The sequence below is a fragment of the Cricetulus griseus genome, assembly GCF_003668045.3.
Source record: "Cricetulus griseus strain 17A/GY chromosome 1 unlocalized genomic scaffold, alternate assembly CriGri-PICRH-1.0 chr1_1, whole genome shotgun sequence".
Taxonomy (NCBI): Eukaryota; Metazoa; Chordata; class Mammalia; order Rodentia; family Cricetidae; genus Cricetulus; species Cricetulus griseus.
The window spans coordinates 165,465,061-165,476,932 of record NW_023276807.1 but is presented as its reverse complement, the minus strand read 5'-3'; the positions used below and the strand labels follow the sequence as shown (position 1 = coordinate 165,476,932).

The window sequence follows — 11,872 nt, the reverse complement described above, 5'->3', positions numbered from 1 at the left end:
TTTATTTTGCCTTTTTTTTTTAATTAATTTTTTTTTAAATTTTGCCTTTTTTGAAGACAGGATTTCACATGGTAGCCCAAGGTAGTTAAGCTTTCAAAAATCCTCCTCTTCAGCCTCTCCAGTGTTCAAAATTGCAGGGCTTGGCTACTTCATTTGTACTTTGTTATAGGTGGCTGCGCCTTTTTCCTGTGTGTTGCCATGGCTCTCCTAGCTTGTTCCCTTATTATGTGTCTTGCTGTAGAGACTTATATTTTTCCACACATTTTAGCTTTATCAGTCTTCTAGAAAACTCCGTAAAGGCCAGGAGTTTGGAATGTTATTTTTTTATGTGGATTATGAGTTGTCATATACCTCCTGTGGAGAATGCGTGTACCCTTTTCAGTTGTTTGCTCTCTGCAGTGGGTATTTGCCCACGTGATGGTGCCTGGCAACCAGTAAAATCCAAACCTCTCTACCCTGACATTATTAAAAGCATTTCCCATATGCATTTCTGTTACCTCATGAATTTAATACTTGCCAATCCCTCATTCTTGGTGCAGTGTGTTATTAAAATCCTATTTTGAAAATCTGCCCTTATTTACTTTGGTATATGTGTGTAAAAGGAGTTCTTAATTGGTCTAGATAATAAAAGACCAGAGTCAGATATAGACAGAAATGCTGAGAGATCAGAGAAAAAGAGCAAGCCACAGTCACCTTACCTCCTAAGCGTATCAGCAGAGAAGAGATTTCCTGTTTCTCACTGCTTATACTGTTTCTGCCCAGCTATGTCACTTCCTGTCTTTCTGTATAGACCTCCAGACCTCTAGGGTTAGCTAGTGGCAAGCTCCATTCTCTGACCCCAGACAGGCTTTATTTGTGCAAGAAAGGCATCACCACATATGTGTATTAGGGGCTACACATGCCTTGGCACGCCATGTGGAGGTCAGAGGACAGCTTCTGGCATTGGTCCTTGTTTGATTGGTCCTTCTGCCAGGTTTGAGATGGAGTCTCCTGTTAGTCACTGTGTGCCGGGATAGCTGTCCAGTGCTTCTGGGGACTTGCCTGCCTCTGCCTTCCATTTTGCCACAGGAGCTGAGATTACAGATGCACTCACTCCTGTATCTAGTTGTAGGTGGGTTCTGGGCACGCAGACTCAGGCCTGTCAGCTTGTGAGGAAAATGCTCTACCCTCTGATCCATCTGCCCAGCCCAAGGATTTTATTTAAATATTTGTTTTTAGATGTATTTATTTTACATGTATCAATGTTATTCCTTGTATGAATGTATGTGTCCATATGTATGTCTGTGCCTGCAGACGTTAGAAGATGGAGTTGAATCTCCTGGAACTGCAGTTATAAATCATTGTGAACCACTACTAGGTGAGTGCCGGGAACCAAACCCCAGTCCCTTGCAAGTGCAACAAATCAAATGCCCTTAACCACTGGGCCATCTCTACAGCTCTGATTCTATATATATACTTTAGTTTGTGGTCCTCGGGAAGAGCAACAAATACTCCTCACCACTGAGCCATCTCTATGACAATATATATATATATATATATATATATATATATATATATTATTGCTGTGTTAATTAACCTAAGTTCCTGTTGCTTTGCTGCTTGGGGGGGGTCCTTGCTTTCCCACTTGATAATGTTCAAAGGGAAGCTAGTCTATGCCATGCCACACTGGGCCCACAGGACAAGCCAATCAAAGCAGAAAGGGTTCTTTCCCTTGGGAGTTCATAGTCTAAGGGAAGTTGTCAGAGCACTGAGAGGGACATGGGCAGGAGAGTCGTGTGTTAAGATCCAAAAGGCTGTCCTTGAACTCTGTACACCAGGGTGGCCTTGAAATCACAAAGATCTGCCTGCCTTTGTCTCTGGAGTGCTAGGATTAAAGGTGTGCACCACCACACCCAGCTACTCTATTTTTTTTTTTTTAAAGGACTTTCATCCTTTTCTTTTTTTCTCCTAAGCCTACATATATTTTTAAACACACTGTAAATCCTTTAGAGGTTTTCTCCCCCCCCCAATCTGAATCAGTCTTTACTGTGTATTTTATTTTATTTTTTTTATGATGAGTCTTTACTCTGTTAAATTGCATGGACAAGATTAAAGTGGCCACTGGTCCTTATAAGAGGTCACATCTGCATCTGAAGCCACGCCCCTAGGATGTGGCCACCACCAAATGTACACTGGCAAAGCAAGATGCCACTACAAAAAGGAGCATCACCAAGAGGTTTAGAAGACCCATGATGTTCTGGATGTTTGTCTACATGAGCACCTACAGAAAATGTAGAATTCAATATTCTGCTCTGAGTTAGCAATATGGTCAGAATTCACCATTTAGGGAATCCCCAGGAAGGGGACACGTATGTGAAAGCCTGCTTTGTTAAAGACAGAAACACTAGTCACCGCAAATGGCACGTCCGAAGACTGCTGCTGATTCTAACACCAGGCTATTGATTCTGGATAATACCAGGTTGCTTGCAGGGACGTCCATGGTTCCTAGAACAGAGGGTAAAACCTGGTGGGCTGCTTAGTTTTGTTTTGTCTTTTGACTTGAAACATGTTGGAGTCATCTGGGAAGAGGGAAGATCAACTGAGCAATCCTAGCTCCGTGCTGGGATTACAGTGGAATCCACAATGGTGTTTCCATACATGTGTGTGGCAAGCATTGGTCTTATCCAGGCATTCCTCTCTCACCTTTACCTGGCTCCCCAAACTCCTCCGTATTCCCTAGTAATGACCACTTTTCAGGTTTTTTTCCTTGTATTTCCACATGTAAGAGAGAACTTGTTTTTTTTTTTATTTATTTATTTTATTTTGTTTTGTTTAACATGGTGTTTCTCAGGTACATCCATCTTTCTGGTAAGTGGCAGATTTCAGTCCCCTTGACAGCGAGATGATAATTCATTGTATATCCACAGATGGGCACTTGGGCTGGTCCTGTAGAACAGCTATTAGGAATATCAAGAACTCCAGTACTAAACATTAACATACAGGCATTTCTTTTGGCTATGTAGACTGGTGGTGCCTGGACCACAAGGTAGCTCAAGTCCTGAGTGTTTGAGGAAGTGCCCTACCTCCTCGTAACGGCTGCACTATTTCCATTGTACCAACAGTGTTTCTTCCACAAGTCCCATCCTTTCTAGCATTTACCTTCAAGCATAATCTAGTTCAGTTTGGTAACAACTTCAATTATCACGGGTCTCCCCTTCTTTAGTAGAGGTGTCTCAGGAAGCAGGCTGTCCTGCATGCAAGCTGTCCTCTGTGATGAATGGCCCAGGCCTGAAAGGGTGCTTTCATCCACTCCACATGTGGCCATCTGTGCTCTTCTGTTTCTGAGGATGACATGGAGAGTACCTGTGGCTCACAGAGCAGCCATCATCCTGGATTCTTGGAACAGGAGGGGATAGAGAGAGGCAGGGAGACAGAGACCCTGCTGGGCTGCTGGCCTCCCACAACTGTTAGGTAAGTTAGATGAGGCTTTGCTTGAGCCACTGTATGCTTTGGCAGGTGTTCCCAGCACACAGCAAACACAGGGCTGTCTTTAGTCACGGATTTGACATGAGTTCCCCAACACATACCCTGGCACTGTGGCCTTCCTTACCTGGCACTTTCACCATGGTGGCCCTGACATTCCCTGGGGTGGAGCTGAGACTCAGATGATGGCAGAGACACAATTATAATAACCGGTCACTCAGTTTAGGGCAGAGACAATTGTAACTCAGATGTCAAAAACCTCCACTTGCCTCTTCCTTTCAGTTTCCAATTCTCAGCTACATTCTTTCTAGAAAAAGTCTCCTCCAGTGCTGTCCTCACCCAGCTGTGCTGGCTCCAGACAGCAGCCAATGACCCCCACCCATGCTGGTTCCTGGCCCTCTGTGGCCTGGCACCCTGGTAATGATAGAACCCCCTTTCCCTTCTCCTCCCTCAACCACAATGACAGTATTGGTTACAATTTAACCTATGGATATGCTTCTAGAACATGCACTTAGGTAAAATCAGAAGCGGCTGGTGTGCCTGGACCAACTGGGAAATGTGGTATCCCTGGGCTAACTGGGAAATGGCTGAGTTAGGGTGCAGCTGTCCCTGGCTCCTAGAGGCCTGGATACTGTTAAGAAAATTGAAGATGCCTGAATTGGCTGTCCGAGTTTAAGATGTGGTTTTATTTACAAAGTGAGATGACGCATTAAAAATAGATGACACAGGTACAAGTGGGTATCTCAGAACTCCATTTTCATGGAAAGTATATAAATATATTACAGAAATTGTATATAGTAAACATTAGAAACTGATACAGTAAACATTGCTAGTTTCTTTTCTATGCCAATATTACTGTCATTAAAAGCTTAAATACTGGCTTCAAGTATCCTCTATAAAATAAATCTACTTTATTAAAATACTGGAAAATTTGCTATAAACAAGATTTGGTACATTAAAAATAGACTCAGTGTGTCTTTGTAACAATGTCCACTAAGACCAAATGCTGCCTTGTTCCTAAGACCTGCCTTGTTCAGGTCATGTTAAATGAGTTTTGATAACCATCAGTGGTTAAAGTATCTGCAAAAACACCACATCCTGAGATGTGTATCTCACAGAGGCGCCCTCAGATAAGGATGAGGGATTGAACATTGTCACTGTGACTGCTTGGCCTGGCTGCTCTTGTTTGAGCGGAGCAGGAGTCAGCAAGGGGGCACGGGGATCATCGGAGGCTGCTCTCGGTCACCGTGGGAGTCATGGCTGTGCCTTCTGTTCTTCAGCCTGAAGATGAGTCAGGACATAGAGGATGACTTGATAGCAGAAAACGTACTGACCCTGTAGAGGAGGTGATGGGAAGCGGGGGAGATGGAGAGGCTTCATTTATATAAGGTAAGTTTATACCACTAAGGTTTAAAAATTTTGGAATTATGAACTTTTTTGTTTAAATGCTGAATGTAAGAGTCAGGGCACAGAACTGTACAGTACCATAAAATTATAAAGCAAACTGATAAAAAAGGAGACGACAAAGTGGCAATGGGTTTCGTGTAGAATGATCATGGATTACATAAATATCCCAATAAATCTTTCTCTCTGTGTGTGATTTTATTTTACCTTTTGGTGCTGGGGACCAAACCCAGGACTGTGCTTTCAAGGCAAGTGCTCTACTACTGAACTGTATCACCAATCTCTAAAATCTAGATATTCGACATTTACTGAACTCATGTTCTTGTTTTAAAATTAAGTAAGTCAATAACCAAGAATCTATTAAAACAAACTTCTTTAAATATTTCAGAGCAAAAACAGCAATAAAATTTATTTACTTAATTTTGAGGTGAGGTTTCTCTGTGTAGCCCTGGCTGTCCTGGAACTCACTTTGTAGACCAGGCTGGCCTTGAACTCACAGAGATCTGCCTGCCTCGTCTTCCCAAGTATTGGGATTAAAGGCATGTGCCACTACTGCCTGGCTAGAGGTAAAGATTAAGATATAATCTTAACATATAATACAATAAAATAACACAATTTTAAGTAATAAATATGAAATAATTTTTCTTTCAATACTTTTGATCAAAAGAGTGCAGAAATCAATGAGCCTTGATAATGAGTCCTTATGGAGAAATTAATGCCTAAGCTGATGATGCTGAGATCTGAGGTTTTTTTGTTATCTGGCAAAGAAATAATGTATCAGAAAATAAATGGTATGAAATAACAGTGGACTGGAGAGAGGACTCAGCAGTTAAGAGCACTTGCTGTTCTTGCAGAGCATAGGAGTTTGGTTCCTAGCATCCACATGGTGGCTCCCAGCTGCCTCTAACTACAGCCCTAGCAGATCTTAAAATAAAATCTTAAACAAAGCCCACAGTAGATTAAGTGGACAGCTGGAGCTCAGCTGTAACTGTTGCACATATGTGTATGTGAGCAAGAATTCTTCGCAGATCTGAAACATCAGCAACTTAATAGGGAGTGTTAGCTGCCTTCAGCCTCCCGTTATTCATCTGGCATTTTAGCTTCTGTGCACCCCCATGTTCATGGCAGTCTTCTCTCATAGCTGCCACCAGCAAGTCTATTTCACAGATGTCTTTCTGTCCACAGTCAACACTTTGTAGCCAATCACCCTGCTTACCTTGCAACTGATTCTCTACCTGTGTGTCCCTCCCTAGGTACCTTGTAACTGGTCCCTGTGTGTCCCTAACCCTGGCACAGCTCATGTTCCATCACACTGCTAGAGCAATTATTTAAGATGAGTGCAGTCCATCTCTTCAGGCTACAGGTTTGTGAAAGCTTGCCTCTCACTCAAAGAAAAATCACAGCCCTGGCCTTGTTACCTTCCTCCCCCCTCTATGCCCCACTGGACAGGCTCCTTCTTGAAGACACAGCCCATTCCCTCCATGCAGCACGCACTCTGCCTGAGGACTCCCCAGACCTTGGCTTAAATGTTATTTTTTAAAAACTCACTTTTATGAGACTGCCCTTTTACAGTTTCATCCTTTCTCCCTGAAGTAACCGCCACCCCTCTTATTATTCCCTACACGATGGTCACCACCCTTGTCCCTGCAGGACCCTCTCTCTCGTTCTTCTCTTTTTGATTTGTGATTCAGTGACTTTATTCAGGGCCATCTGTGGGATCATGAGTTTGGGGCTACACACTGAAACCCACAGGACTCATATGTGGGCACACAACTGAAGGAGGGGTTACTTTTTTTAAAATTTTGGACAGGGGCTCACTATGCAGCTCTGATTGGCCTGGGACTCACTATGTAGAGCAAGCTGGCCTCAAACTCAGAGGCGTGGGGCACCAAGCCTGGCTGGAGCTACTTTCTTTCTTTCTTTTTTTTCTTGGTTTTTTGAGACAGGGTTTCTCTGTGTAGCTTTGGAGCCTATCCTGGAACCAGCTCTTGTAGACCAGGCTGGTCTCGAACTCAGAGATCCGCCTGCTTCTGCCTCCCGAGTGCTGGGATTAAAGGTGTGCGCTACTAACGCCCAGCCCCTGGAGCTACTTTCTTAATGGTGTCACTCTGTTTAAAATTGTGTCTCCAGACTTCCACCCAGTCTTTGAGGGCTATGTGCTGGCCTGCCACACTCACTGTCCCATGCAGTGTCTCTGGTACTGTAGCAATGTGTGTGTGTGTGTGTCACAATGGTGTGTTCCAGGTGCTCAGAGAAGCTTCAGGCACACAGACTTCACATGTCTTGAGTGAACATGCAGGCAAAAGAAACTGCTTATCCTAACCACTCAATGTGTTTTCCTTAGCCGACTACAGCACAGCTGTAAATCAGCTTAATGTCTACAAGCCTCAATTTGAATTGAAACTGTACACGACTGGAAACGCAGGCAAGCTACAGCCAGCTGTGTTTTGAAGAGCAGATAAATATGACTCTATGGACATGCAAATCTCCCACACTGTCCCAATATAGAAGAAAAGGTGGGTGGAGGGACTCAGCAATGTTAGGGTAAGGTTAGAACAGTACACTTTCTGTGACAGGTGGGCTCAGCTGGGAGTCATTGGGTGATACAATCCATGTTCAGGTTCAGGAAAGAAAACCGAATCCAACACTAACAACTTATGGGAGCTGCAGCCAGCACCCTGCAAAGCCATCTTGGTGTCAAAGAACTGCTGCTGTAGTAGCCCTGCCCTTCCACACCCCCTGGGGACACCAGCAGTGAGAGGGCAGCAGCTTTTGTCTTTTGAAGGTTGGGGGTGGGGCAGGGTGCCTTCTACTCTGGGCCTCCACAACATGTGCGCTCTCTGTGACCAAGTTAGTGAGGACACTGCATTTCTTCTTCTTCCTCCTTCTCCTTCCCTCCTGTCTCATCTGTGCGCGCACATGAGAGTGCATACGTGTGAGGAAGTCAGATGATAACCTTGGGTGTTTTTCCTTAGGTTTTGAGACAGTGTCTCTCACTGGCTGGAGCTCATAGACTCAACCAAGCTGGCTGGCTAATGAACCCCAGGAATGTTCCTGACTCCACCCTCCCTGCCTGTGATCACAAGTGTGAGCCACCATTCCTGGGTTTTATATGGTTTTGAGGGTCACAACCAGGACCTCACACTTCACTGAAGGGGTTATCTCCTCAGCTCCCATTCTCCATTTTTTTTTTTTTCTAAACTAACGGTAGTATGTAAAAGACAGTCTAAAAGACTTATTATTTTCTACGTTAGTCCTCATGCAAAAAAAAAAAGTTTATTATGACAAGAAATGTTGGGTTTATGCTGCAATGGAAGGAAATCTTAAAAAAAAAAAAAAAAAAAAAAGATCACTGGGCATAGTAGTTTTGCTTTGCTTTCCTGGATATTTCAGCCACTTGAAAAGCTTCAGCAAGAAGAGTGAGCCCAGTTCCAGGTCAGCCTGGGCAACATAGCAAGAGCACCCCAAAAGAAAAAGGTAAAAGAGAATAAAAGTTTAAGAGCGCCTTAAAAGCATGAGTGTCTTAAAATGAGTCCTCATTAGCATGCACAGACTCACCTCTGTCTGCACCATGCCGTGTCTTTGTAGTCTCATGCAGCGCACCAAGTCAGAGATGTCGAACTGCCAGGACACACAACAGGGCGTTAGACACAGACCCGGAAGATGCACAGCTGATTCATCTTAGAATTCTTTTTTTTTAATATATATTTATTTATTCATTTTACATCCCGGTGGCAGTTTCTCCTCCTTTCTTCCAAGTGCCTCTTCCCATCCCCTCTTTTCCCACCCCCCAACCTACTCCCCCTCTGTTTCTGTTTAGGAAAGGGCAGGTTTCCCACAAATATCAAAACAAAACAAAAAACAAACAGACAAAAAACCCATGGCATATTAAGTTGCAATAAGAATAAGCACCTCCCCATGTATTAAGGCTGGGCAAGGTGACCCAGTATGAGGAAAGGGCCCCCAAAGTCAGCAAGAGTCAGAGACAGTCCCTGCACCCACTGTTAGGAGTCCCACAAGATGACCAAGCTACACAATTGTCACATATATGCAGAGGGCCTAGGTCAGTCCCATGCAGGCTCCCTGGTTGTCAGTTCAGTCTCTGTGAGCCCCTATGAGCCCAGGTTAGTTGATTCTATGTTTTCTTGTGGTGTCCTCCACCTCTCTAGCTCCCATAATCCTTTCTCCCCCTCTTCTTCAAGATTCCCTGAACTCTGCCTAATGTTTGGCTATGGGTCTGCATCTGTTTCCATAAGTTGCTGGATTAAGCCTCTCTGACAATTGAGCCAGGCACCAATCCGGTGCTGCCCCTCCTTATCATTGTTTGAACGCTCCTGCATGTAATGACTTTTTATAACATTTATGATGTTTCTAAGAATGAGAGTCCACTGTTTGAAAATCTTTAACAGAAGTTCTCTTCCTCTGAAATTTAGTTCATTTCTTAAACTATAAAAAAAATAATATAAGCAATATTCCTCACATACTGCTGTTCAGAATAAAACTCCAAATCTTTTAAATTTAGCTGATATTGAACAGTCTGAAGCAAGGGCAGATTGGACTGCTGGGTTTGCCCCACTTCAGTTATCATAGTTTATAATAGTATCAAGCACAAGACAGAACTGCTTCATCTAAAATCCTTTAAGAGACAGTGGTTTGGGGGCTGGGGAGATGGCTCAGTGGTTAAGAAAGAGCACTGGCTGCTCTTCCAGAGGTACTGAGTTCAATTCCCAGCAACCACATGGTGGATCACAACCATCTATAAAGGGATCTGATGCTCTCTTCTGGCATCAGAAGATGTACATGCAGATAGAGCACTCATACACGAAAAATTAATTAATTAATTAATTAAAAGAGACAGTGATTTTAATCAGAGTATATATATATGTAGGTAAATGCAAGATATTTTGTCAATTAAGTAGGTTTTATACTAACTTAAGAGCCCAAAGTAAGATAATACTGTTATTTGCTTTAATGTATGTAGGTATGTATGTATGTATGTATGTATGTATGTATGTATGTATGTATATTGGTTTTTCAATACAAGGTTTCTCTGTATAGCCCAGGCTGGCTTCAAAGTCAGAGATCTGCCTGCATCTGCCTCCCAAGTGCTGGGATTAAAGGCAAGCACCATTTTCTGACTTTTAGCAGTATTTTTAAAATTAGGAATAACTACTTAGAGCAATAGAATATCTCACAGAGAAACTTATGGACTGTAAGGGGTAAGAAAGGATAGTGCCCACAGAGCTTTATTACACTTTTAAATAGCCACATTATTAAATAGTAGATTCAGCAATATCTTTACTCACTTCAAGATCTTGGCTGATTAATCCTAGGACCACGTCTATGCATATGAGGGTCCCTGAACGTCCAATGCCAGCACTGCAGTGTGTGATCACTGGGCCTGACCTATGGATATGTCTCATGTAGGAGATGAAAGTGAGCAGGTCGTCTGGCTGGGAGGGTGTATCATGGTCTGGCCAGGCAGTGAAATTCAGGTGAGTGATATGCCGCACCGCTCCTGTCTGAAAGTTTAAAAAACAGAGTGAGTTACAATGTCACACTATTCCTAAGTCAGCTCCTCATAATATCATTGTGATTGTCCAAATTTGAGTAGTATATTGGATCAGACCAAAAGAAAAAATGGAAAAGATTAAAAAAGGCTTCATAAATACACAAAGTAGGTGTGATGGTGTATATCTAACTTCCAGAATTCAGACCAAGAGAGGAAGATGGAGTGTTCAAGGCCAGCTTAGGGATATATAGCAAGACTATGACTCAAAATAACATACAGAAAGGAAATACAAGGAAACTGTATCAAGAGGGTTTCTAGTTTTACACCATCCCCACTACAACCACCTCCACCCCCATAGTCCTAGAGGCTGGGAATGGTATTCAGGTCCTTGTGTGTACACAAGGCAAAAGCCATACCCAGCTATTGTGGACTCATTTAAATACACTGTAATGTTTAGTCTCAGAACCTTTATCCTTTCTTTCCAGTTAGGGACTGCCCCCCCCTCCATCTTCTGTGGCTTCATTTTTTCTTAAATGCAACTCTCAGGCCTCCCCTGACCCACTACTGAACATACAACATACATCTCACTGTCCTCTGTTGTTGCTTTCCCTGCTTCATTTTCCCCACAGTGCTATTTGCATCAGCTTCTCTTCCTTAGGAACTGAGCTCCATGAGGTAGGGAATGGCTTTGTTTGTTGTTAAAATGCTGAACCACTGGGATCCACTGCGGGGTTTGAGTTCTAGTACTACATGTATAATCAGATCACTTGAGGAATAATGAGCAACAAAACTCTGGAGCAATGGGTAAGAGATGTAACAACCTGATCAATGGGTAACAGGTGTATCAACCAGAGCAATGGGTAACAGGTGTATCAACTTGATCAATGGGTAACAGATGTATCAACTTGATCAATGAATAACAGGTATATCAGCCTGATCAATGGGTAACAGGTGTATCAACCTGATCAATGGGTAAGTAACAGGTGTATCAGCCTGATCAATGGGTAAGTAACAGGTGTATCAGCCTGATCAATGGGTAACAGATGTATCAGCCTAAGCAATGGGTAACAGGTGTATTAAAACATTTCATGATATAGGAGCATGTGCAATTTTTATGTGTCAATTCAAAATGTCTAGGTTTCATAAAAGAGTAAAACCTTGACTACTTTGTAAAATAATAAACCACAATGGAAAATATCATATACTGTCTAGATGATGCCAACAGAAGTGAATCAATACATCTTCTTTTTATTTTTTTCTAGAAAAGCTTAAGAAAGGGAATGGAGGACACAGATCATTGAGTAAAATGCTAGTCACACAAGCACAAGGACCTGAATTTGGATCCCAGCACACACAGAAAGCACTGGGCATTGCTATGTCCCTTGTCCCAGTGCTGTGGAGATGGAGATGGGAGGACCTCTGGCACTCACTGGCTGGCCAGTGCGGCTCAATCTGTGAGCTCACATTTAGTGAGAGACCATTTCTCAAAAAAGG

The 11,872-nt window shown here is 43.0% G+C and overlaps 1 protein-coding gene across 1 annotated transcript in view; it reads right to left on the bottom strand.

The window, feature by feature from the left end:
- Nucleotides 1-4,120: 4,120 nt before the first annotated feature.
- Ptpn13 (protein tyrosine phosphatase non-receptor type 13) overlaps nucleotides 4,121-11,872 on the bottom strand; it is a 165,823-nt gene continuing 158,071 nt past the window's right edge. The window contains 4 exon segments of the mRNA XM_027388500.2: nucleotides 4,121-4,721; nucleotides 4,723-4,797; nucleotides 8,425-8,487; nucleotides 10,173-10,388. Of these exon segments, the coding sequence (XP_027244301.1) occupies nucleotides 4,665-4,721; nucleotides 4,723-4,797; nucleotides 8,425-8,487; nucleotides 10,173-10,388 (411 nt within the window). The 3' untranslated portion in view covers nucleotides 4,121-4,664.